General features: G+C 42.5%; 2 protein-coding genes across 2 annotated transcripts in view; one reads left to right on the top strand and one right to left on the bottom strand.

Annotated features, from left to right (window-relative positions):
- Nucleotides 1–1,322: 1,322 nt before the first annotated feature.
- On the bottom strand, nt 1,323–20,255 carry SYAP1 (synapse associated protein 1). Its single transcript, XM_060234014.1, has 9 exons — nt 19,906–20,255; nt 17,805–17,923; nt 17,173–17,239; nt 9,480–9,553; nt 9,084–9,223; nt 7,965–8,107; nt 5,514–5,572; nt 4,731–4,878; nt 1,323–1,953 (listed from the first exon to the last, which is right to left on the bottom strand). Exons 1-9 carry the CDS (start codon nt 20,093–20,095, stop codon nt 1,826–1,828), a joined length of 1,068 nt encoding a protein of 355 aa, XP_060089997.1. The 5' UTR covers nt 20,096–20,255; the 3' UTR covers nt 1,323–1,825.
- Nucleotides 20,256–23,688: 3,433 nt separating this feature from the next.
- CTPS2 (CTP synthase 2) overlaps nt 23,689–26,948 on the top strand; it is a 95,991-nt gene continuing 92,731 nt past the window's right edge. The window contains exon 1 of the mRNA XM_060234015.1: nt 23,689–23,899. Within this exon, the coding sequence (XP_060089998.1) occupies nt 23,734–23,899 (166 nt within the window). The 5' untranslated portion in view covers nt 23,689–23,733. The remainder of the gene's footprint in view (nt 23,900–26,948) is intronic.

Here is a 26,948-nt window from a genome sequence, read left to right as displayed (position 1 = left end):
ATTGGCTGAGGCTCCTCCCTTCAGAAGGAAGCAGGGGAGGCAGAGCTTGCATTGTCATACTCTCAACAACACAACGGAGTTGCTGAGCTAAGCCTCTCTTCCTTCTGTCGGCTGAGGCTCCTTCCCCTCCTGGTTCCCTGGGGAAGGAAACAAAGGCAGAGCTTCCTTTGCCCAGTTTCCTAGATCCCATGGGAGAAATACAAAGATAGCACCTTTAAGACCAACAAGAGCTAATGTTTAAAACATGTTTTAAGGTTGTTGTTTTTCTTAAAATCTTTGTGTTTGTGCCCTTTATAAAGTTTATATCTCTGCTACCTAATCTAAAATAGGAACACACATGCCCGGCCCAACAAGGTCTCATTTATGTCAAATCGGGCCCTCATAACAAATGAGTTCAACACCCATCCTAGGATGTGCAGTGCAGCACTCTTCCCTCATCTTTTAGAGCTGCTTAATGCATTTATTATAGCACTTCTCAACCACACCCACACAGACTGGGCCTGAATTTCTTGTTAATACTTGGCATCTACCTTTCATGCTATATTATTTATTTGAATAGGACCTATGTGAAGAAGAAGATGATATTGGATTTATATCTCGCCCTCCAATCTGAAGCGTCTCAGAGCAGCTCACAATCTCCTTTACCTTCCTCCCCCACAACAGATACCCTGTGAGGTGTGTGGGGCTGGAGAGGGCTCTCACAGCAGCTGCCCTTTCAAGGACAACCTCTGCCAGAGCTATGGCTGACCCAAGCCCATGCTAGCAGGTGCAAGTAGAGGAGTGGGGAATCAAACCTGGTTCTCCCAGATAAGAGTCCGCACACTTAACCACTACACCAAACTGGCTCTCCTTAAAGATGCTCACCTTAAAGTACATTGGACACCTGAACAGTTAAACAGTTTTATTAGATAATTCTTTTAGTGTATTTTATGGTTTGGAACCTATTTTAAAGTTTGCTGCTAGAAACTGCCATAGGCAATTTACAAGTTTTGGGTAGAAATGGTTTAAATAGATAGTTATAGTACAATAACACCACCAGCTTATTTTCTTCTTTTTATAAGCTCTTGATCATCCTTGTGGCTGTCAAGATGATATACCAGAATATTCACCAGTTAAGTCACTGGAGATTTTTTTTCAACAGAATATTAATTTAACTGCCTCAGTCAGTTTCCATCCCATTTATCTATATTATACAGAATTACTGTTGCCTTACGGCCTTTATGATGTAGATGCAATTGTAAGAAGCGAAAATAAATATCTGACAAATATATACTATGATGTCCTATATTTACAAGTACTAAGAAAGGGCTAGTAGCAAGAAGTATTTTCATAAATTGTTATTTATAAAGAATCAATCAAAATATCAACATGTGCCATTACTTTCATGAAAGAAATTAAATAGAAGTTCTCTGTTTATTATCCACCACATATAAACTGTTCACAACATTTTTACTAAAACTGATATCCATGCCTGTCCATCTGAAAAAAAAACATCAAACAAGGCAATGTCTGCAGCTGCTCTGGACCTCCCCACCTTCCCTCTTTCAAAGCACTCAAAACCTATTTTGTAATTTCCAGTTTTCACAAGTGACTTGTCAAACTGTGTTTGGAGCTCCTATTGCGGGGGGAAGGGGGCATCTCAGGTCCAAATTGCCCTACAGTCCTCTGAAAGGTAGAGTGAGTATTTCATAGAACAGTTTTTACACCTGATTATTTGTCACCCAGAGCCTTATTTTACAAAAAGCAATTTTGTGTCTGAAGAAAGTCTCTGAAATGAGTATAAAAACAAGTTCTTGTCAGTTTTCGGTAAGCATTTATGTAGTGGTTAATTTTCTCCCTGAAGCATTTCCTCTATTTCTTTGTCCCAGTTGTCATCTCGCTTTTCTGATTCTGTAACCACTTCATATTCTTGAAGCTCCTGTTGCAATTCCTTTTCCCAGTCTGCCGTTTCTTCTAAAAAAAATCTCCAGATTCATTGAACTGTACAGTGTTTCTCAAGACTAAAATAACAGTGCTATTTCAAGACTAAAATAACAGATATCAGCAGATTCAACTTGAGATCAACAGTGAATAAAAATCTTAGGGCAGAGATGTCGAACATACAGCCCATGGGATGGATCCAGCCCATCCACAGCTCTTATCCAGCCACTGAGCAACTGCTCGTAACCTTTACTGGCAGATGACAGAGGTTGTGCATATGTGTGGATAATGTTTTTTTTTAAGGTATGAGCAACATACGAAGAGAGAAAAGTGAGGTCCTGCAAGCTGGAGGACCTCAGAAGTTTATTAACATTTGTTCAGGGTATCTGTTATATATATGCATGATGCAAGTAAGCTAGACTAAAAAACTGTTCCCAAACAGTGCTATTAGTGAGTTGCAGTCATCTGCCATTTTTCACTTGTTACTCTGACTTTAGGATGTATTAAAAAAACCTTTCTAGAAGGTTAGTCGTTCAAAATATCTAACCTTGCAAATCCTGCCCTTTTTACTGTTTTGCTATAAATAAAGCCTAATAGATTTGCATCAGGGGTCCCCAATCCTTTAAAGCCTGTGGGTACCTTAGCACCTCTGACACAGGATGGTGGGTGCAAATAGCAAACGGCTGTCAAGGGAGGTGGAGCCAATCAAAAATGTCAGGGAATTAGGTTAAGGTTATGTATTATTCCAGTATTAACTCATCAATATTTCAAGCAGAATATCTGTTTAATCTTTTTTATCTGTTTAACCTTTAAAAAGATGCCTTTTTAAATGGCCCATACTGTTTCAAAATATTTTCTCCAATTTACAAAACTTACCTTCAGTCACACAATGAAAAACTTTATGCTGTGGTGGCAGCTGATACCAAAGTAACATTTTTTGTTTACAAATTTGATTTCTAAACCACCCTTTCCCAAACTTGAGGCTCAGGACTGTATACAGTATTCAAAGAAATACAATCATAAGCACATTTAAACAAGTTATGAAACAGGTACCATTCCAGATGGTGTCTAAAAAACAGATTTATCCTTATTCCAAAGTGGAGAGAAAGAAAGGAAAGTCAGGTAAATGAAGACCATTGTTGTCCTCAACAGTAGGCCTGGCAGAACATCTTTGCCTTACAGGTCCTGGAGAACTAGACTGTCCCACAGGGCATGGATATCATTTGGCAGAGAGTTCCACCCAGGTTTTTCCACCTGAAAAAGCTCAGGCTCTGGTAGAGGACAGCTGGGTATTTTTTGAGCCAGGGATCACCAGTAGATCTTTCTTCACTGAGTGCAAAACTCTTGGGGGGGGGTAACCAGGAGAGGTGGTCCTGAAGGTATGTTGGTTCCAGACTATTTAGGGCCTTAAAGGTTAATATCAAAACCCTGAACCTGATCAGATATTCAACCAGGAGCCAGTGCAACTGGCAAAGCACTGGTTGGATATGTGCTGTTAATGGGGTTCTGGTGAGAACCTGGGCTGCTGCACTCTGGACTAGTTGCAACTTCCAGGTCAGTCTCATGGGTAACCCTGCATATAGTGAGTTACAGTAGTCTAGCCTAGAGGTGACTGTTGCATGGATTCCTGTAGCTAGGACAGGGTGAGACAGGAAGGGGGGCAGTTGCCTGATCTGGCACAACTGAAGAAATGCCGGTCTGGCAACATTTGTGATCTGGGCCTCCATCAAAAAGGAGGCATCCAGGAACACACCCAGGCTCTTAATGGTGAGTGCTGGTGTTAGTGACACACCACCCAGAGCCAGGAGTTGGTGCCCCAGCCCTGAATCCCCATCAGCACAAAACCTCTGTCTTAGATGGATTCAGTCTCAGCTGGTTCTGCTTCAGCTATCCAACCATGGCCTCCACCCCTTCAGCCAGATTATCAACAGATACAGCTGGGTGTCATCAGCATATTGATGATAACTCAGCCCGAAACTCTGCACCAGCTGGGCAAGGGGGTGCATATAGATGACACGTTTTTATTTATTTATCAGATTTATATCCCACCCTCCCCCGACAGGCTCAGGGCGGCTAACAACTGTTTAAAAGCATTAGCAATTTACAAACATATTAAAATTAAATATATTAAAAACGTTTCCATACATTGGGGAGAAGACTGCCCCCTGAGAGACCCCACATATCAAGGGGTGTTGAGGTGACATCCTCTCTCCTATCACCACTCTCTGCCCCTGACCTTGGAGAAACAAGGGAAGCCACTTCAAGGCCATCCTACAGACACCTCCTCTAAAAGACATGCACAGCCAATTAACTCTCTAATGGCCAGCCAAAAGCCCTGCTGCTCCAAAATCCCACCTGACCCTGCCTATTTTCTAAAAACATTTGGCAGGTTCCAAGGAAAGGTGTTTGTGGATGCCACTTTGGGGGCCCTGCTATACATTTATTAATACCTCAAGCTAGGGTAAGCAATTAAGTTTTGTAACTGAGGAAAAGGAGTACTAAGAGCACAACAAATTTGTATTTTTCCTTTGAAGTGAATGATTTTATCAAACCATTTTCTATTCAAAAGTATGTAGAGTAAAGGAAAATACTGGGTTGGATCCAGGAAATTTTCTTCATTCAGTCTTGGAGAGGTCTTCTCATTACAGCTCCTACCCCACATGGATTTGTAATATAGGTCTAATGATCCCTAACCCAGGGTTTTGGGTGGCAAAAGGGCTCTTCTCCTTTTCATAAGAGGAAAACCTGGCTGGATCTAACTCAGTGTCTTTAGAAATGTAAATGAAAGAATGTAAAAATGATCATGTTACCTTCTGCTGTTGTAGTTTCCTCTTTTTTTTTGTCAAGCACAAGTTGTTCAATCTCTTTCCTTAAATCTTCCCGATTCAAGCTGCATGCATCAAAAGCATCACTCACAAATTCTGATACACCTGGGCTGGTAGAAATCTCCTCTTCTTCCTTCAAATATTAAAATATAAGAGGAAAAATGTAAATATCTCCTTAATGCTATGGTTATATTCCTATGTGGGGCAGGGGAAACACTGAGGTAAAAGGCACAGAATTTCTATATATGCTGAGGACAAAATGGGGTCTTCATAGAAAATCATGAAACACACTTCCTCTCTCCTAAAGTTTATAGGCATAAATGATCACAACAGTAGCAAAAATGGCAGATAGCAGATAAAAAGGAGGCCTGATGGATCCATCTGACCTCATCTGCTTTTTGTGTTTCTACTAGACCTGTAAAGCAACAGCAAATGTTACCTAGATTGTTAAAGCCCAGAGATCAGTACTCAACAGTGCAAGTTTTACCAGGCAGGGAAAATAGTGCTATGCTGTTTGGAGGAGGTGCGGGGGTGGGGGGGTGGGGGGAGAAATGCACCTTTTCCGTTTAAGTAGAGCAGATGACACAGATAACCACCTAATTCAAATGGTGGTCTGATTGCTGTGGCCTTTCAAGTTCTTTAGTAAAAGTTGTGACTTCTGTGTGAAAAGTAATTCTTTAGAAATCAGTTTGGACTGACCGCATGTTCATAACTAAAACAAAGTTACTTATGTTGTAAATACTGATCAAGTGTACAGAATAGCTTTACCTCATGAGGTTTTAGCTGAGACTTTATTGCCACAGGTGGTGTCTTTGGTCGCACAGTTTCTAGAAAAACAAACAGAACTCTGGAGACTTCTTATTTCAATGTATGCAGAGTATTTAATGGAGTGAGAATTTAGTCTCAAGCAGTATCATTTATAGTGTTATAAGTGCTCAGAAATAAAGTTTGATTGGACAGCAAAAACTGTATTTTCTTGTTCAAGGAGTTCCATCTACTATCTTCGTCTTACAACTCAGAATCCTTATCTTTTCTTAACCTCTAACCAGAAAAATTGAACTCTGCCGGTTCCTTTCAAGAATACGTATAAGTGACTCTTGGATGCAACTTCTTGTGTATTTTTGAGCACAGAACACACATTAAATTATATGCAGGTATCCAGAAGACAGACTTGCAGAACACAAAGGAACAGATGTAGGGAAATGCATAGGGTTCAGATTTACTAAGTAAATAGGATATGTAAGGTAAACACCCAGTCCTATGAGCGAGTTTTGTCTAATCCTTGTCTAGTTTTCAGACAAGATATTTCTCTATTTCTGAAGGTTTAGTTTGGTTTGTCTCATTAGAGAACATAAGAAAAGCCATGCTGGATCAGGCCAATGGGCCATACAGTCCAACATTTGGTGTCACACCGTGGTCAAAAAACCCCAAGTGCCATCAGGAGGTTCACCAGTGGGGCCAGGACACTAGAAGCCCTCCCACTGTGCCCCCCAAGCAACAAGAATACAGAGCATCACTGCTCCAGACAGAGAGTACCAACAATACGCTGTGGCTAATAGCCACTGATGGACCTCTGCTCTATATGTTTATCCCCTCTTGAAGCTGTCTATGCTTGTAGCTGCCACCAACTACCTCCTGTGGCAGTGAATACCATGTGTTAATCACCCTTTGGGTGAAGTACTTCCTTTTATCAGTTCTAACCTGACTGCTCAGCAATTTCATGGAATGTCCACGAGTTCTCGTACTGTGAGAAAGGGAGAAAAGTACTTTCTCTGCCTTCTTTTATCCCATGTATAATCTTGTAAACCTCTATCAAGTCACCCCTCAGTCGACGTTTCTCCAAGCTAAAGAACCCCAAGTGTTTTAACCTTTCTTCATAGGGAAAGTGTTCCAACCCTATAATATCTTTGAGGTGTGATGACCAGAATTGTATACAGTACTCCAAATGAGGCTGTACCATCGATTTATACAGAGGTGTTATGATACTGACTGATTTGTTTTCAGTTCCCTTCCTAATAATTCCCAGCATGGCTTTGCCCTTTTTTATTGCAGTCACACTGTCTTGACATTTTCAGTGAGTTACCTATCATGATCCCAAGATCTCTCTTGGTCAGTGTCCTCCAGTTCACATCCCATCAACTTGTATTTATAGTTAGGATTTTTGGCCCCAAATGTGCATTACTTTGCCCTTGGCCATGTTGAACCTCATTTGCCACGTTGAGGAATCCTTTTGGAGTGCCTCACAATCCTCTTTGGTTCTCACCACCCTGAACAATTTATCTGCAAACTTAGCCACTTCACTGCTTACTCCCAACTCCAAATCATTTATGAGCAAGTTAAAAACCATCAGACCCAGTACTAAGCCCTGCAGTACCCCACTGCTTACCACTCTCCACTGAGGAAATTGCCCATTTATACTCACACCCTGTTTTCTATTAACTAGCCAGTTTTTGATCCACATGCGGACTTGTCCTTTTACCTCATGACTCTCAAGCTTACTAAGGAGCTTATGATGAGGACCTTTATCAAAAGATTTCTGGAAGTCAAAGTAAACAACATCTATTGGGTCCCCTTTGTTCATATGTTTGTTCACCCCTTCAAAGAACTCTTAACAGGTTAGTAAGACAAGATATTTCCTTACAGAACCCATGCTGAGTCTTCCTCAATAACTTTTGTTCATCAATGTGCCTACTAATTTTCTCTTTGATAATGTTTCCCACCAACTATCCCTGTATTTAAGTCAGACTGACTGGCCTGTAATTTCCCGAATCTCCTCTGGAACCTTTTCTAAAGATGGGGGTGACATTTGCTGCCTTCCAGTCCTCAGGAACGGAGACAGCTTTCAATGAAAGATTACATATTTTTGTCAGGAGATCCACATCTTATAGAGCTGCCTTAATAAAATGCTATAAGCCAATATGTGATAGTGGCTGTATTGTTGGACTAGAACGTAGGAAACCAAGGATCAAATTCCCAATAATATCAGTAGGTGACCTGGGGGCAATCACGCGCTTGCAGCCTAACCTACCCAGAACATGTATGCTCGCCTAGGATTTTTATAACAAAAATGGTTTTATAAGAATTTATGCTGTGGAATATAACAATTATTTTGTATTTAAAGTTTCAGATTTCTGCAATTCAAGTAAAAGACCTTTAAATAAGAGATCAGTGAAAGGGGTTATCATCATAGCAAGATGTTTGTGAAAATAAAATATCTACCTGTCAGCTCTCTACTGTCTTCACCGCCACCCTTCTCTTTTCTTACTGCTTGCTGTTGTGCAGCCAGTGCTGTGAGTTGAGCAGACTGTTTAATTAGAGAGACACGGTAGAAATAATTCCTCCAGAATACCTCTTCCTTTACACTGAAGACAGAGAGTTACAGTTTGATAAGTGCACTGATTTTATGTCAGTGTGGAAACTATTTGTAAGCTGTGAGGACTTTCCCTAATAGACTAGAAATTCTTTTTGTATGGTTAAGGAATCTGAATGCAAGACTTTATTGTACAAAGACAATGTCTAATTCTACCTGTTAATGTCAAAGGCATTTAACACTCTTATAGGAACAAGACAGAGACACCAGATACCACCAGAATAAAGACATAGGGATGCCATGTATATGCATATCCATCTGTTGTTCGATAGCAAAGGATATATTATGCTAGGGGTCCTCAGCTTTTTTGAGCTTGCAAGCACCTTTGAAATTCTGACACAGGGTGGTAGATGGCAGACACAAAATGGTTGCCATAGCTTACCTTCAGTCACAAAGTTAAGATCCATATGTATTGGTGGTAGCTGTTACCGAAGCATATCCAATCAATCTCCAGTGGCCAATCAAATCTTGCTGGCAAAAGCCCCATGTAGCCCACTCACATCCCAAGAACACTTGGCAATCACCAAGGAAGATTTGATGGGCACTGTGTTGAGGATCTCTGTGTTGAGGATCTCTGTATTATACAAATGGCTGTATCCATGAAGTACCCAAACCTAGGTGTGTACCTCAGTTAATGCCTCTGTGTTGACAGATACCCAGGTGATATTGGCTAGTGGCACTAAGTGCACAGAAATTCTGACTAACCAGGACCAAACTCAAGAGTACATCTTCTTCAGAGTTGGTCTAATAGTATTTGACAAACTCCTTTGTGACAAAAATCCCTTGAGAATTTAGATTTAATACTTAAATGTAGTTTGCAGCTTTTACATTTTTAGTATACAATTAATTATCACATTTTATATGTAAATGGCAAATCAGATAGTGATGAGAGTTGACACCTTAATTTTGAGCAATCACTATTTCTTAGTCAGCAGCATGCATTTAAGATATTTCTGAAGATTACTCACTGTTTTGGGACCAAATCAAATCTCATTCGGTTCAGAAGCTCATCTTCTTGCAGCATTACCATTGCAACTGGATACATTTGATCAAAGTCAAAATTAAACTGAACCCCTGCTGGTGGATCACGCAGAAAATTTCTTCTGTCCTTTGAAGAATAAAATGCACTTGTCAGTCAGGAGTGTAAATATGTTTGTTACGTCTCTAAAGAACTTTCTAAATTCATTATTCAGAGAATCAACCCGACTATTAAATAGATCTGCCATAACACATAAGGAAGAACACACTTCAGTGAAAAACGGTTGTCATCTTACCAACGATTTTATTAATTGTCATGTAATATTTCTAGTCTAGTCTATAGTCTTATTTTAAGAAAGAAATTTAAGCATATTTTTAAAACTTACTGCTGATAAGGCCAATATTTGTTGTTGAATTGTTTCTTCTTCATTGCTGTCTACCCAAGGAGGCACAGCTGCTTCTGTGAGCAAAAAAGGGGAAATGTTTAAAATACTTGCAGTCAGTATTAGTACAGCTTTAGAACTACTGTTATCCTCAATTGGGAAATGGCAAGATCTATCAGAAGAGGGCTCAGCTTGGATAATATTGTTTGGTTTTTAATTTGTTGCAAATATCAAGAAAGGCATCAGAAGGCAATTCTATTTGGTCAGTGCTCAGAAACATGATTGCAAAGTTGTCAACAGTTTTAAATAGTGAAATCACAGACATATCTGAAGATGCATGAAATGCTGTGAATACGACTTCATAAGCTCATCAAAAGCCTGGTTATGGGGCTGAAATAGCATTGGTCACCCTGGTGGGATGACTTGAGCTGAGAGACTGATAGAGATAGTGTGACTCTGTTGATTCTCTTGGACCTCTCAGCAGCTTTTGTTACTGATCATGGAATCCTTCTGGACCACCGATTTGGGCTGAGATCGGGGTGTCACTGTTTTGCAGAGGTTCTGGTCATACCTAGATGATAGGCTGCAGAAAGTGGGGCTGCTGCTCAGCTTTTTGGCCTTTGGGATTCCACAGGGTTCCATCTTGTCTCCTATGTTCTTTAACATCTATGAAACCACTGAGTTAGGTTATCTGGAGATTCAGGGTAGGCTGTCATCAATATGTGAATGACACTGAGTGGATAGAACAGCTCTAGCTGTGAGTGGGGCCTGCCGAGGACGCCGAAGCAGCGGCGTGGACTGGGAGGCGTCCGATAGAGCCGACAAACGAGGTTGGCGTCGCTGGGCGGAGTGAAGCGACTGGGCGGTGAGGCCAATGCCAGCAGGGCGAGTGGGGCTGGAGACGAGCGGAGCTGACGCTGGCAGAGCGAGCGGGGCTGGAGACGCCTTTAGGACAGCTGCAGCGACCGAGCTGCCGACGCAGCCGGGCACTAGGAGAGGCACACCGACGGAGAGAGTGCGGGGTATCGGCAGATGAAGCTGCAGCGCCTCCGCTGAGGAGGAGAGCCCATGAAAGCAGCCAGGTGCGCGGATGAAGCGGGGCCCCCGAGCGGAGTCATCTCCAAGGAGATCAAAGATAACAGTGGAGCCCGCTACGTGGCGGGGAGCACGAGGGGGGTCTTTGCCCTCCTTGGGTTCACTAGGTCACATGGTGAGCACTGGACCTCGACTCCTGGCTGAAGAACCCTGCTTCACCCGGTACAGCACCGACGCTCGGCTTTGCACCGGCTCTGGACTGACTTGCACTTTACCACTGGCTCTGCACTGACTTGTATTTTACCACTCTTACATTTTACCACTTTAACATCCTACCTCACATTATACCGAACTCGACACCCTTCCTTGCACTTACACCCACTTAAACTAAAAAGAGCTTATACTATACTGCACTTGAACAATTTTCTACCTCCACACTCAGGAACTACTAGTGTAAAATTGATTTTAATTAACTCATTGGACTTATTTATTATATTTATTGGGTCTGATTCTATATAGATATTATTGGCGAATTAAATTGAAGATGTTAATGGGGCGGGATTTATAATTAATTATTGCCATTAGATTTAAATTATTTATTTGTCCAATTAATATAGCAGAAATTGAGGGTTGGGTTTTACTGAGTTGATTTGACTGTTGGGACCTAGTAGGGTGGAGTGGGTGGAGGGTATTAGTGATTGTTGTGCATCGGTGGCTGTTAAGACAGTGGCTACTACCAGTGGGGAATGGCTGGTCTAGGGATTCCAGTGCTCCTGGGGAGGGGGAGGTATGGCGGTGGGAGCAGACAATATAAGGGAGGGAGACCGAGACAAGCTAGTGCTCGCTCACCCTACAATCTGCGTCCCATCCCAACGGTGACAAGTAGTAGGGTCAGGTTGAATAACTCGCCTCTGTCATTGGTATTATGCAACGCAAGGTCCATTAATAATAAGACCTCAGTCCTTCGAGAGTTTTTACTCTAACAGGACATGGACCTGGCGTGCATGACCGAAACCTGGGTGCGAGAGGGTGACACAGTGGCCCTCTCACAAACAGCTCCCCCAGGTTATTCGGTCTTTCACCAATCGCGGACTAGCGGGGGGGAGGAGTGGCATTGTTTATACAAGAGGCTTACTCCTTCAGGGCACTCCCGGCCCCAAGGATAGAGGGTACTGAATGTGCCGGTTTGGCGTGGGAGGCTGGAGAGGGGTTGGCGGTCTGGCTGGTGTACCGTACGTCTAACGCACCAGCCAGCGCCTTACCGTCCCTACTCGAGGCGGCAACAGGCTGGGCGTTGGGAGCACCCAAGGCTGATAATCCTGGGTGACTGCAACGTCCATGCCGATGACCCGGCCTCTAGTCAGGCGACGGACGTAGTGTCATCCATGGCAACACTAGGACTCTCTCAAATTGCTGCAGCTCCCACTCACCAGGCCGGGCACATGTTAGACTTGATCTTTGCGGCCGGGGTTATTGTGGACGATATAACCACTGAGGTGGTGCCATGGTTGGACCACCTTGCCCTTAAAGCTCGTGTAGACATGACACCCCAAGCCTATTTAGGCGACGAGCCTATTATGGCTCGTTTGCAGAGCCAGATGGACCCGGAACAGTTCCAAACGGCTCTGAGGGATCCCTGGCCCTTTGGCGATTCCCTTGATGGCCTGGTTGAGACCTGGAATAGCCGGCTCTCTAGGGCCATTGATGAGATCGCACCTCGACGCCCTCTGCGACCTCGGACTAGGCTGGCCCCGTGGTACACCCTGGAGTTACGCCAGCTGAAACAAGGTTTTAGACGGCTAGAGAGGCAATGGCAGCGTACTTGTGACGAAGCAGCTAGAACATCTTATAGGGGGTTTATGAGGTCCTATGAGATGGCAGTCAAGGCCACAAAGAAAATATACTTTGCGGCTAAGATTGTGTCTGCAAATTCGCGCCCGGCACAATTATTTAGGATAATTTTGAACTTTACTACATTGCCACAAGGCAAACCAAATGTTAAGGAATTGGAGATAGGCTGTGAGGCTTTTGCGAAATTTTTTGCAGTCAAGGTCCAGTCGCTCCGCCACGACTGCCCTGCCATATTAAATACAGTAAGTGAACTCGAGGCCCCATGCGTGTCTTCTGGTTTGATCCTGGATCACTTCGACCCACTCAGCTTGGAGGAAGTTGACAGAATCCTTGTCACTGCACGCCCAACTACTTGTGATCTGGACCCATGCCCCTCCTGGCTAATTAAGGTCTGCCGGGAGGAGCTAAGATGTCCTATACGGGACATCATAAATAGATCTCTTTCGGAGGGCTCTTTTCCAACGCCCCTGAAGGAGGCAGTGGTCCGCCCTCTCTTGAAAAAGGCTACATCTGATCCAGCCGAATTGGCTCACTATCGGCCGGTTTCAAATTTGCCTTTTTGGGCAAAATCATTGTGAGGGCTGTGGCGTTGCAGTTACAGGGCTTCTTGGATGACACTTCCACCCTAGACCCATACCAGTCTGGCTTCCGCCCGGGCCATGGGACGGAGACAATGTTGGTCGCCCTCATGGATGACCTCCGGCGACATCTGGATCGAGGCAGCTCGGCGGTATTGCTGTTGTTAGACCTATTGGCTGCATTCGATATGGTCGACCATCGGCTGCTGACCAGCCGCCTCGCCGACGCAGGAATCCAGGGGCTAGCCTTACAGTGGTTTTCCTCCTTCCTTGAGGGTCGGGGACAAAGGGTGGCGATTGGAGGAGAGCTGTCTCAGAGGCGTTTACTTGATTGTGGGGTGCCTCATGGGGCAGTTCTCTCTCCGATGTTGTTTAACATCTTCATGCACCCCCTTGCCCAGATCGCCCGAAGGTACGGACTGGGTTGTCACCAGTATGCTGATGACACCCAGCTGTATCTATTGATGCGCGGCCGGACTGGCAACGTCCCTGAAAACCTGGACTGGGCGTTGCAAGCCGTGACAGGGTGGATCAAGTCGAGTGGGCTGAAGTTGAATCCAGCGAAGACAGAGGTCCTTTGCATGGGTCGCGGCGGGCCAGGGGAGGAGATCTCCCTACCAGCCTTTGACGGTGCGTCACTGATACCAGTGCGCAGGGTCAAGAGCCTGGGAGTGCATCTGGAGCCTTCCTTGACAATGGAGGCACAGATAGCCGTCACTGCTAAAGCCGCCTTTTTCCATCTTAGGAGGGCGAAGCAGCTGGCCCCCTTCCTGGAACGTGGCGACCTAGCAACAGTGATCCATGCAACGGTCACCTTGAGGTTGGACTACTGTAATGCCCTCTACATGGGGCTGCCCCTGTACCGAACTCGGAAACTGCAGCTAGTGCAGAATGCAGCGGCCAGGCTGTTGGCGGGACTACCTCTGTGGGAGCACGTGCAGCCTAGGTTGCGGGAGCTGCACTGGCTGCCAATCGTGTTCCAAGTCCGTTACAAGGTGCTGGTTATTACCTTTAAAGCCCTTTATGGCCGAGGACCTGTCTACCTTAGGGACCGCCTCTCTCCATATATCCCCCAGAGAGCACTGAGATCTAGCTCTCAAAATCTCTTAAAAATCCCTGGACCAAAGGAGGCCAAACTGAAAACAACTCGAGAGCAGGCCATCTCAATAATGGCTCCCCATTGGTGGAATCAATTACCAGCGGAAGTTCGAGCCCTGTGGGACTATAATCAGTTCTGCAGGACCTGTAAAACTGTCCTTTTTCAAATGGCCTACAAGACTGAATCCTGAAGTGACACCTAGCCATCTGATATACACTGTCTTGTATTATAGCACCTCAACTGTTGTGGTTTTAATTAAATTATTTGAATGTATTTTATTGTATAATATATTTATTGTAATCATGGCACTTTCCATGTCTGTAAGCCGCCCTGAGCCTGCCTGGGCGGGGAGGGCGGGATATAAATAAAAAATTATTATTATTATCTTAGCGAGGCTGTAGAAATCATGAACTAGTGCATGGATGCAGGCTAATAAACTGAAGTTTAAGCTTCACAGGATGGAAATACTACTGGTTGGCAGAAGGTCTAACCCTGAATTTAAGGTGTTACTCTTCTGGATGAGTTTGCACCTTCCTTGAAGGAATAGATTTGTAGTCTGGAAATTCTCTTGGATCCAGGCCTACTGCTGAATAAGCAGGTGGCAGCTGTGGCCAGGAGTGTCTTTTACCAGCTTTGTTTGGTTAACCAGCTGCAGCTTTTCTAGATTGTGATGCATGCCCTGGATACACCTAGATATATATTATTGCAATGCACTCCACATGGGGTCGCCACTGGGAAGTGTTTGGAAACTTCTATTGGTACAGCATGCTGCAGCCAGGATGTTGACTGGAGTGGGTGATAGGTTCAATATCATTCCAGTCTTGGTCCATCTACAACTTGCCTGATCATTAAGGTCACCTACAGAGGCCCTGCTTCAGGTGCACCTGCCTTCTGAGATTAGACAGACTGCAACCCAGGAGAGAGCCTTCTTGGCCATGGGTGGCACCAAAGTTCTGGAACTCTGTCCCCAGGATGATTTGTCTGTTCCCTATTGTTCCCATATTCTGCCAGTGGGTGAAAACTTCTTTGCTTCATTTGGCATTTACTTAGTGATCCCTCCTTCTTAATCAGTGTTTTAATTGCTGTTTAATATTTTGTATATATGTTGTATATATTTTAACTCTATTTTTAATTGTTTTAATGATATGTGTTGGGGAGGGTTGATTTTAACGGCTTTATAAGTGATTTTATGGAAGTTTTAAATTGTTAGCTGTTTTGGTGACCCTTGTGAGTAAAAAAGCAAGACATAATTTTTAAAATTAAAAACAAATAAATAATGGTCTCTGTGAAATAAGTAGCAGGCCAACATATGGACATATAGCAAATCAATTTGCTACACTCAATTCTCAAATGCTAAAAAGACCCTATAAAATAAGCAAAGTTGTGCACATTCAGCTTCAGTCATCACTCTTGTAAGTGGTGATCTAGGGGGTGACAGAAGCAGGCTGAAAGATCCTACTTGTTAGAAATATTCTCAGCCTAATAAAAATATATGAGCGCTTTATCTGTGGAATAGGATAGTTTTTAAGCTTTGATAGCTATGCATACATAGGCATCATGTGCAGTTCTTTAAGCAGGTGCAAGCAGAGAAAAGAAAGAGCATTTTAACTTCATGGTTCTTCATACCTATCGCTATCGCAGGAATAAACTTTCTCCTCATACAAGTAGTGTTTTAATGCCTTTGCTTTATAGTTTCTAAAAAGCATCTTTTGCTCAGTTCTATGACAAGATGTTGCACACTTTCTATTACACCACACTGGAATCTGTGACACCTAGATTTGAATCCCCACTCTGTCATGGAAGCTTGCTGTGTCCCCTTGAGCCAGTCACACAGTAACCTACCAAATACACTCATTGTGAGATTAAAACTGAAGAGAGGAGAACAATGTGACTTTTGGGTTTACATATGAGAGAAAATCTTGGTATAAATTAAATAAATAAATAACAAGTATTTTTAATAAACTCAGCTGCTTTAAAACAACCTTACTTATGAAAAAGACAGCGAGATCATCCTTCATGGGGGTGAAAAGCGCATCAAGTCAAAGCTGACTTATAGCAACCCCGTAAAGATTTCAAGGCAAGAAAGGTGGTTTACCTGCCTCTGTGTAGCAACCCTGAACTTTCTTGGTGGTTTCCCATCCAAGTACCAACCAAGGCCAATCCTACTCAGCTTCCACAATTGGGCTAGCCTGGCCTATCCAGGCTTTTAAAAATTAATTTTTTTTTCCGTATTTTTGGGTTTATGTGAGTGTGTGCAACTGGAAGTCATGGTGACCTCTGGTGACTGACCCCTATTGGGGACCTGGAGGATATATTCAGGGAGATGGATAAATAAAGTGTGCTACTGTCTTCCTACTGCTATTCCAAGAAGGTGTCCCATCCAAGTACTTGCCAGAGTTGACCTTCCGAGATCTGAGGAGATTGGCATGCCTGGGCTATCCAGGTCAGGGCTATAGTATAGCTGGTTAAATAGTAGCTTCCACTAAGAAGCCAAGATGAACTGCAAAATTCATGTTGTGAAATTATGCCTGGAACCATCAGAGGAAAAGAACTACACTGTTCACTGTTCTACTGATGACCTAACTCTGTATAGTATTATTTTTAAAATGACATGAATAACTCAGTGCAAATTAACACAGCTTTACTCACAGAAAATAATTAGAATTTGTAATGGTAAGCCAAACTGCTAGTAATTACAGTGTTAATTATAAAGTATTACAATGCTACTCTTTGAACTCTCATCAGCGTACCTTGAGGAAAAGCCAACAAAATAGTTATAAAAAGCTCCACCTTGTCAGAGAATGACAAAGGAGTTGAGTGTTAGTTCAGCTACATATTTACACTCATCAATATAGTTCAGCTATATCAGGGGTGGCCAACGGTAGCTCTTCAGATTTTTTTTTGCCTACAACTCCCATCAGCCCCAGCCAGCATGACCAATGACTGGGGCTGATGGGAGTTGTAGGCAAAAACATCTGGAAAGCTACCGTTGGCCACCCTGAGCTATATATTTATACTAATATCTTTAGAAAAAGCCAACAAAATAGCTATAAAAAACTCCACCTTGTCAGAGAATAACAAGGGATTTGAGTGTTAGTTCAGCTTTTTAAAGTAACTATGTTTAACACAGTACCTGATTTTTTGGTGTGTTGCTGTTGAACAAATTTTTTCTGCTCCTTCTGAAAATCTCCTATAATTGTCTACAAATAAAAATAAAGTTATTATAGAATGATTGAAAATGAGGCAAAATAGTCATAACTTACTACTGTTAAAGATTTTGGACATTAAGCCAGAACAGCTCTTGGTACTTAAAACTGGAATGTGTTATGGTCCTGATATACAAAGTAAAAAAATATGTGAACTTATGCTTAATTTTGAACACTACACATCATCAAATGTGGTGACTGATATCCAGCTGCATTCTGTACAAAGGAATGTTCAGGATCAATACATGGCAGTAACTTTCCTGTCCTGTCCTAACTGCGAGGTAAATATGGATGTTGCACACATGGAGCCACAGAGCCTATTTCATTTCATCCACCAACTTAATTATTTGTTATGGTGTATATGGGAGTGAAAGGAAGAGTCCATATTGTGCCAGATAATTTTTCTTCTCAGTTTAAGCTCAGGTGGAATAACCAGGGGTATTGCAAAATATGAGGTAGAAACATTGTTTGAATATTTGTGGGAAAGTTGGTTTTTCAAACAAAGCATGCAAGAGTACATACCAGATTTCAGAGTACATTATTTATAGCAGAAAGGTACCTTATCAATGATTGTTTCTATTTTGCCTTCTTCAACAGACTTCTTTATTGTTTGGGCTGTTTCAGCAACTGATTCAGATATCTTTTTTGTGGCAGTAGTGGCAAAATTGAACAGGTAACCTTTTGAAAATAAAAGAACATGTAAACTCAGGATATTTATCTTTGAACTTAAGAAACTGCCTCTAATTTATATTAGGCACACACAGTCTGGCATTTATCTGTATCTTAGAGCTACTGACGCAGAACGTAACTTAACATGTACAACCCAGAATAACATCTCCTTCTGACGATATGACAAACTCTGGATATATATTATGCACAAATGGGAATGTGTACACACTGAGTGAAGGGCCATACTTTGTCTTCTGTTCAGAGACACTACATTTATAGCTTTTGCTAAGATAAAAACCAAAAGTAAAGGAAGTTTCCTTAACTTTATAGATGTAAAATGAATTAACTTTTATTAATCTTACTATAGCCCTTTTGTTATAGCTTTAATAAAATTACAAGGAACTGAAGAGTTTTAGGATTAGGTTTCATGGTAGCAATAATTAGAAAACATTTCTATTAAAACACAAAATCCTGAAAAATGAGTCTGGCTCCTACAGCCACATGAGGCCTGTGTTAGCCTAAAGACTGGGATGACCAGAATTCAGCTTCCCACTCTATCAAGAAGCCTTTGGACTCTCAGCCTAACCTACTCTCACAAGATTGTTGGCAGAATCATATATGCCATTCTGAATTCTGTGGAGGAAAATTAGAATAAAACAAATCAACATAACTAATTATCCATTATTGGATGCCATTTTAGTAATTATAGTAACATGAAGGCCAAGTAGATTTTACGATATTTCTCTCAAGCACAGAAAACCCCGAAGCCTTTTTCAATGTGACACATAAAATGACCATTGTTTTGCTGTGTTCACAGTATCAAAATCCTATTATTGCTGATATTTGATCAGGCTGAAGCACTGCAGTAGCTTCAATTAAAATATCCTAATAGTATAACTACATAATGAATAACTGTATCTTATTTTCCTATGAGACTGATCCTTTTAGGTACTCACTAGCTTTCACTCCCCTTTGTAGGCAGAAGGGCAAAAAATAACATTCAGTAACAATGCTTTAGTTCCACATATCATTCATCCTTTGTCCTAAACTAATGATCATGGCTGGATATCAAATGCATATCAGCCTTGGCAAAATATACCAGTGATAGTCACAGTTGGAAAACCCTGGGTTAGACCACATAACAAAAAGCAGAGGAAGCACCCACATTTTTGAGTTTTGGCATACTGCTTATGCAGGTGTCTTTAAGATATACGAACACAAAGAACGCAGGCAGAGATAAACATATTCAGGTATGCAAAATTCCTTCTCAGCTAGTGCAGTCTTTTGGATACAGGAAAAGTAATGTGTCTTAGAAAGTGCCGGTCTATTTAGAAGCAGGTCTGTTTAGAATCCTGCTCAGACCTACTCAGGCTTACTGTTAGGAAAGTGGTTTGGAAACTGCAGTGCCAGTGTGTCATAACGCATCCTGGTATTTTCTGTTTAAAACACCCCTACCTAGTTAATCTGGTATCTAGTTCATTTATGAAAGCCTTAAGGGTTCAGAAACACCTGCACAGGTGGATATCCAAGGAAGCAGATATAGTCACTGCAACTGTTCAAGGTTTATCATCTTGATCTGAAGTTAGAACTGTCAGGCAATCCTGAACAAGCATTAACAATCTATTAGCAGTACTCTTCAGTGAAGTATCCAAGGACTGTCTTTCAGAACTGCCAAAAGAAAGAAGTCTGCTCTACAAGACCAGAGAATGAATAAGTGCCTAGCATATTTTTAGCAAACATGGGCAAATTTTCATTTAATGGCTGTCTAAACATTAACATATTTCTTAATTCCAGAATAATAATAAATCTGTGTTTTAAAAAATACCAAGGGAAAGGGGGCGATTAAATTATTGAGGCGCCGTCTTGACTGGTACCTTGTTAGCAAGGATGTCTAATTACTCTGGAGGTGTTCGTAGCTCTAGGACAGGGATGCTGATAGGCTAGTTTGTGTGTGTGTGTGTGGGGGGGGGGGGGTGGAGGTCGACACTTACTGCCGAGTCCCTTGGCCTGGCTGAGAACCGGGTCCACCTCCAGCTGCACCTGCTCCTGGCTCCGCACCGCCGCCTCCCCCTCGGGCACGGCTTCTCCCTCGCCAGCTTGGGCTTCCCCTTCAAGGAGAGGCGGTTTCTCTTCGTCTTCCGCCCGACTCATCCCGAACCAGCCGCTTAAGCCGCGCAACATCTTCAGTCAGGCGACGGCCGGCAAATCTCGCTTCTCCCGCCGCCCACCACACCCTTTAACGATTTTACCGACGTCGCAGAAACAGGCCCCAGGATCGGGGAAAATAACGTTTGTTTCCGGAAAACATCGGTCGGTTACTTCCGATCGACGTAATTTGAATACGTCAGATGGGTGGCTGGACGCTCTGCGCTGCCTCTCTACTTCTCCGAAGGGAACGGGCGGCTGCCCTGTGCTGGTTGATCTGTGTGTTCGCTGGCCCTCCTGTGTCTCCCCACCCCTTCAGCCTTTGCTGCACTTTAAGGCTGTTTGCGGTCACTCTGAATGGGTTGGGGTGGCCAAACTCGCTTAACCTAAGTGCCACATAGAATAAACGTCAGATGTTTGAGAGCCCTAAGGAAGGAAGAGAAATAGATGGGGGGATGAGAGGTGGAAAGAAAGCAACCTTAAATGCATTCTCCAAGCTGCTGGCTGGCTTGGAGAAGTGATTTAAAGAGACAAATGCCTTCTCCAAGCCGGCCAGTGGGGGCTTTGAGAGTCACACAACACAATACATGTGAAAGAGCCACATGTGGCTCCGGAGCTGCAGTTTGGCCATCCCCGAGTTTGTCTTATGTTGTACTCCATTGGCAAATTGCCACTCTTGCGTGTTATCTGCCCAGCGCTACAGCCTTTCGTTTTACTGTTTGCTGCTGTTAGACTGAAATGCTACTTTTGTGATTCGCTTACTGTCTGCCTTGAGTCTGTAGCTCATAATAATTATACACGACTGTTTGTCGCCACTGTTCTGTGAACTGATGAGCAACAGATGTTTTATTGTTGTTCGGTCGCACAGTCAATTCTGACTTTGTGACCCCATGAACCACATCACGCCAGGTCCTCCTGTCTTCCACTATCTGCATATCTGAGGTTGTTGATGTCTTCATTCCAGTTTGTGCTTCATCCAGGCCTGCATGCCACATGATGTACTCTGCATATAAATTAAATAAGCAGGGTGACAACATACATCCTTGTCGAACTCCTTCTACTATTCTAAACCAATCAGAGGTTCCATATCCAGTTCTGACAGTTGCTTCTTGACCCTTATACAGGTTTCTCAGGAGACATGTGAGGTGGTCTGGTACTCCCAACTCTTTAAGAACTTGCCACAATCAAATCCAGCAGTCTAAGTACAAAGCAACGTCAAATTCTTTATCTAAAGAGTGGCCAGAGAGCCAGCGTACAAAATTAGATAGCCTCTGCATACGGACACGTCCAAAGTACATTCTCTTCCGGGATTTGAAGAAAAGTTGAGCTCAGTAACCCAAGTCTAGTCTCGGCACCATCAAGGGATAAAACCTCTTGCAGTCGTTTGCGCGATTCGCCTCTTTGGAGGACACCGCAGCTAAGGTTGGAACTCGGCTTCCTCCTAGCGGTCGTCGAGGGAAGCGCTGGCTGCGGTCTTCAAGCCGCCGTTAGAAGCGACTCCCTAACAGAGGAAAGGAGGGCAGCGGGGGAACTTGCTCTCCTTTGCCGCACGGCCCTTGCCGCCGCGTTCACAATCACGCGCCGCCAGGTAAGCGGCCTTTTTCACCTCAGCGCCGCCCCTCAGAGGGTCCTTGGGGTCATGTGGCGACGGTGGCAAATCTTCCCCCCCTCGGTCGGTTCTCGCGACGACCCTAGCGGACGAGCCCCCCCGGGCGGGGGTGGGTGGGGCTGCAGGATTGCCTTGCAGCCTGCTGCTGGCGACGGCGAGGAAAGCGCGGCCTTCGCGCTCCTTCTTATAAGTGACCTAACAAGTGCTGATTTGACTCGCAGCTGCCACGCTCATGTTCCTGGAAGAGGGTCTAATTAGGATGATGACGCTTATTTATTTATTTTTTTAAAAAAATACAGCATTCTTTTCCTTTGCCCTCTATAAATACTTATTTTGAAGCCATTCCTTCGCCGTGTGACAGGCTGTGGTCTATCAAGTACGTATGCCATACGTTGAAGGGGGGCAATGAGAGGGTAAAGAATAAGGATGTGACAGGTTTTAAAAACAGTGGCGAAGACTATGGACAATGCAGAAATGCAGCTCCTTCAGTTTTTGTGAACTATAGAAAAAGGCTTCAGCAGTTGAATTTCGAACTGCAGTACAGTTATTAAAGGCACAGGAGTCTTGCGCGATTCTTTTTGTTTTTTTGCTAGCAAACTTGATTTCTTTATCTCAGTCCACACAGTGTCAGAACAAGGAGGCATTAGATGCACGATCTCTGTAAAATGGGTAATATGAAACTTCAGCCTTGTTCTTTTAATGGAAGTGAATCTTCCTGACAGTATAGGAGTGTGGGAAGTTTTTGGGAAAGGTGCTCTACCCATGATTAAAAACATTTATGTGGGAAATAGTTTTCAAGGCTGATCTTAATATAAAGTCTTTTATTTTCAAATAATAAGCTCTGGCATCATCAATATATCTGTTTCCGAACTGTGCAATTGAGTATGTGATTGATAGAACCTCATAATGGAACTAGAGACAGACTGGAGGATTTTCTACAAACCTGAAGAAGGTCTCAGGGTTGCAGAAAAACCTGAGATCTAAATAAGTAAAATAAATTACACAGGGGGATTAAAACTCTCTAAAATAGCAGAACAAGGTCTGTTGCCTTAAGAAAAGAATTCTAGCTGAAGTTTCAATGGTTGTTGGGGGTTGCTAGGCAGATACAACAATATTGCAAAACCTTGGTTTCTTTAAAACAAAGCCATGACTGGGGATGGGGAGGAGTGCACAAGTGGCCTGGGTGGCTGAAACAGACCTGGAAAAAGTTCACACCACTCTTTGCTGTCTTGTTTCCTGAAGAAGAAGGACTTGCTGAGACAGACCCAGCAGTGTCTGTCAGAAACTACCCATGGACCTTGGCCTAGCACTGGCAGTGACCATTGCATCACTGGGCCAGACTTGGAGGGGGGAGGTCAGATTGGCTCTGTTATTCCACAGTATGTTCCTGATCAGTGTATGATGATGTTCAAATAGAAACAGGAAGTGGGAGCAGGGTATAACCTTCTCTTTTTCTGCATCCGGAAGGTTATAAACTCTAGCAGAGAGTTGAGGGGAAATTATAATCAGGAGCAGCAGCTAATAATAATTGAACAGCTATTGAAGAGCAATATATTCATATAATCTTGGTTTCGCAATCTTGGTGGTAACTGGTAATTAAACATAATTCCCAGAATTAGTTTGTATGCTTTTAAAAGAGATGCTTGAGGGAATTGGGTCATACATGAGATGGGAATTGGGTCATACAAAAATTGTCTAACTCAATATTCTTTCTGCAATAGTAGCCAGATGCTTCAAAACATTGACAAGCACAGGTCATTTATTCCATGCCATTTTGGACACTGTAAACATCAAGATGAATTCCATAGTATCCTGCTGTTGATGTTTTTGTCTTCTAGGAATTTATCTCTGCCCCTCCCCCATACTTTGTCTAATAATACTTCCTGCTGTTGGCAGTTTTCATTGGAATAAAACATTCTGCATGAAAAAGGTTATTTATTTGAAGATAACATTAACTTCCTTCTGCAGGTGATTTCAAAATACTTCACATATCCGCTTTTAACATGTCAATATTTTTATTTTTAGATTTCCAACTCAAGATTTGCGGTATACCTCTAATTACCTCATGAAGTACATCCTGGTAACTGGCGGTGTTATTTCAGGCATTGGTAAAGGAATTATTGCAAGTAGCATAGGCACCATCTTGAAATCATGTGGCCTTCGAGTTACTGCTATCAAAATAGATCCTTACATTAATATAGATGCTGGAACCTTCTCACCTTATGAACATGGTACAAGTGTTGCACATTTTCTTTCTGTACAAGTCCAGTTACATTTATTTTCTTTCTTGACATAGGGCCAGTTGAAGTTTTTAAAGCATCTGATTTTGTAAGGACTTCAGACAGTTAATTGATGTGTATTTTTCTATTGACTACAGTAAGACATTTTTTTCCTGAAAAAAGAGTGTTCATGATTTCAGCTTGTTGAAGCCTTGGTGTTTATTTGTTTAATCTGAGAATACTGACTAATTTACACATTAGTGTTTATCATTCATTTCTTGCATCATCAAACAATGAAGTGCACATGTGAATGAATGAGCTGTTATTATGGTATCTATTAGTGATGGATAAAGGTAAAGGAAGTCCCCTGTGCAAGCGCCAGTCATTTTCGACTCTGGGGTGACGTTGCTTTCACAGCGTTCTCATGGCAGACTTTTTTACGGGGTGGTTTGCCATTCCCTTCCCCAGTCATGGATACTTCCCCATAAATCCAAAATCTGCAGGGAATGGAGTACCCAGACTTTCACTTTCTCAGGTAACCAGAAAAAATATGAACATTTCTAAAAAAGGACAGGATAAAAAACAGCAACAACAATATTAAAAAATCACATAGGGGAATAGTGATGTCTGTATATGTACAGACATTGCAGGGGGGGAAACAAACAAACATCTCCAGTGTTCCCATCCAAAACAGAGCCGAGCATTGTCTGGTCAGTGGGACCCTTGGCAGTGACTTAAGGGCTAATGAGTTGCTGCTGCAAACTTTACAATATTACTAAGAATCTGTGCATTCCAGTGTCACAATAAGAGTTGGCAGTAAAATATATGTCTTAACTTAGACAGAAGACTGTAAGTAAATTTAAACAGCCTTCATTGTTCATGCTCTACATATAAAAGTCTGGTATAGATAGTTAATAAGTGCATATAGAATATGATATATATTTTTCCTGTATTATTTTGAACCAAAACAATTTTTTTGCTACCTGCAGCACATTGACTTCTCTGTAATAAAAACAATGTACTTTCAGGTCCAAAACAGAAAAGCAGTATAGGAGATGAATATAAATGCTTTTTTGTGTTTCTCTTTATGCTGCTATATGATTTACAGAGCAATCTTAAGCAGAGTTATACTCGCCTAAAACTTTGATGGCTATAGAAAGGTACAAGTGGGGGTGTGCAAAACTTGCGGGGTAGGGAATGCCATCTCTCTTCCCATTGCTGAGCCAGCGTGCCCTCTTGGTCCAATCACTATCCTTGGGGCCTTGCCGCAGCAGTATCTGGGAACTGCTCCAAGTGGCTCCCTTCATCCACCGCTGCAGTGGCTGGGCTCTGAGCACCTCCTAGCAGTTCTCTGTGTCAGGTGCTACGAGAGTCAGGCTCCAAGCAGCTCCCAGAGTCTACTGTTGCTGAGGCCAAGCCCCAAGTAGCTCCCAGTGTGTGAAATGGCCATGCCCCGAAAGGCTCCCTGCATTGGCCACGGCCAAGTCCAAAGTAGCTCCAGGACTACACTGCAGCAGCTGCCCAACCAGGGCTTTAATCCCACAGGGCTCTTCCCTCCCCCGCCCCCCACCCTCGTCCTCACCCTTTGAAGCTACTAGGCTGCCAAAGTTTCCTGCTCTTTCTGCCTTGTCTTTGCTGCCTGCAGCAGAAAGCAAAGCTGCAAGGAAAATGTGGAATGGATTTTCCATTAAGGTCTCTGCCTAGATAGATAGGGCTCAGAGACCTTAATGGAAAATCTATTCCACGTTTTCCTTGTAACTTTGTCTGTGCTGCAATGTGTTTCAATGGAGTTGTGATCAGTTTCACTTTTCAGCGTGCCTATAGACAGCTAAAGGTCATGCTTCCTGGAGTTATGTCCTTGCAAATAAAGGGTTGATGCTTTGAGCCAGCTTGTCTCTGCTGAATGGACCTGACCTAGTGTGTACTTTAACCTGGGAAATCATAGTCAAAGGGGGATATTACACTGGTGAGCCATTGCCAATCTGCGTAGTTAATATATCATGATATAATAGTTAACATAATAGTTGTCAAACCTCGAATTCAGTGGGAGCTCACAGGAATGCAGCTTCTGAACCTTTCTGAGAGTTCCACCTCCTCCTTCCCACCTTGTCCATTGAATAATAGGTGCAGCTGCATAACAATCCCTGGATGAGCTCCACCACCTATTTTTCTACAAAACGACCTCTGATAGTAAACATATCATGATTGGTTAACGTATCATGATATAATAGATTTCTCTCAAGGGGAATGTAAAGTGAAATTAAGGGAAGATTTGACAATAGGAATATACTTGCCAGTGGTTTTTCGATGCACAATTACAAGAAAAGTTCACATTAGATAAGATAAACTTTATGGTTTTGAACAACCTAAAAGTGAATTTGAATCCATACAAATTATGAACATGTTATTGCTAAAATGTATAAATTATTATTGAAGTTTAAGACAGAGAAAGAATATGTGAAGTAATGTATGATAAAATGGGTGAAACATTTTGGATATAATACACAAATGAAACAATGGGAAAATATATGGAAGGCTCTCACATTTACATTAAGTTCTAGTCTTAAAGAGAATTTTTATAAAATGATGTACCAATTGTATATAACACCAGTGAAATTAACTAAAATGTATAAACATGTTGGAAATATGAACAATATAGACATTCTATTATTTTTGGTGGACATACAAAAAGGCTAAAAAATTGGACACAAATATATTCATAAATTCAGAAGATTTTAATGAATAATCTACAAATGAAACCACAGGCGTTTCTTTTGCATATAATAAACAGACAGAAAAAAAGTCATGGAAGTTTATTCTTATACATGACAATGGCAGCAAGATTATTATATGCACAAAAATGGAAAAGTTCATCATTACCCAGAATGGAGGAATGGTTGGTGAAGTTGATGGAATTTGCAGAAATGGCTAAAATTACTTATTTGAACAGAGAAAAAAGACATCTACCTTTATAGCCACTTGAAAACCCCTTATAGAATTTTTGCATGAAACGGAGGAAAAAGCAACTTGTAAATTTGATGAAGGCAATTTTTTTAATTAA

The sequence above is a fragment of the Heteronotia binoei genome, chromosome 3 (assembly GCF_032191835.1).
Source record: "Heteronotia binoei isolate CCM8104 ecotype False Entrance Well chromosome 3, APGP_CSIRO_Hbin_v1, whole genome shotgun sequence".
NCBI lineage: Eukaryota > Metazoa > Chordata > Lepidosauria > Squamata > Gekkonidae > Heteronotia > Heteronotia binoei.
Note: the sequence above shows the minus strand (reverse complement) of the source record. Positions and strands in the feature narration are given on the sequence as shown.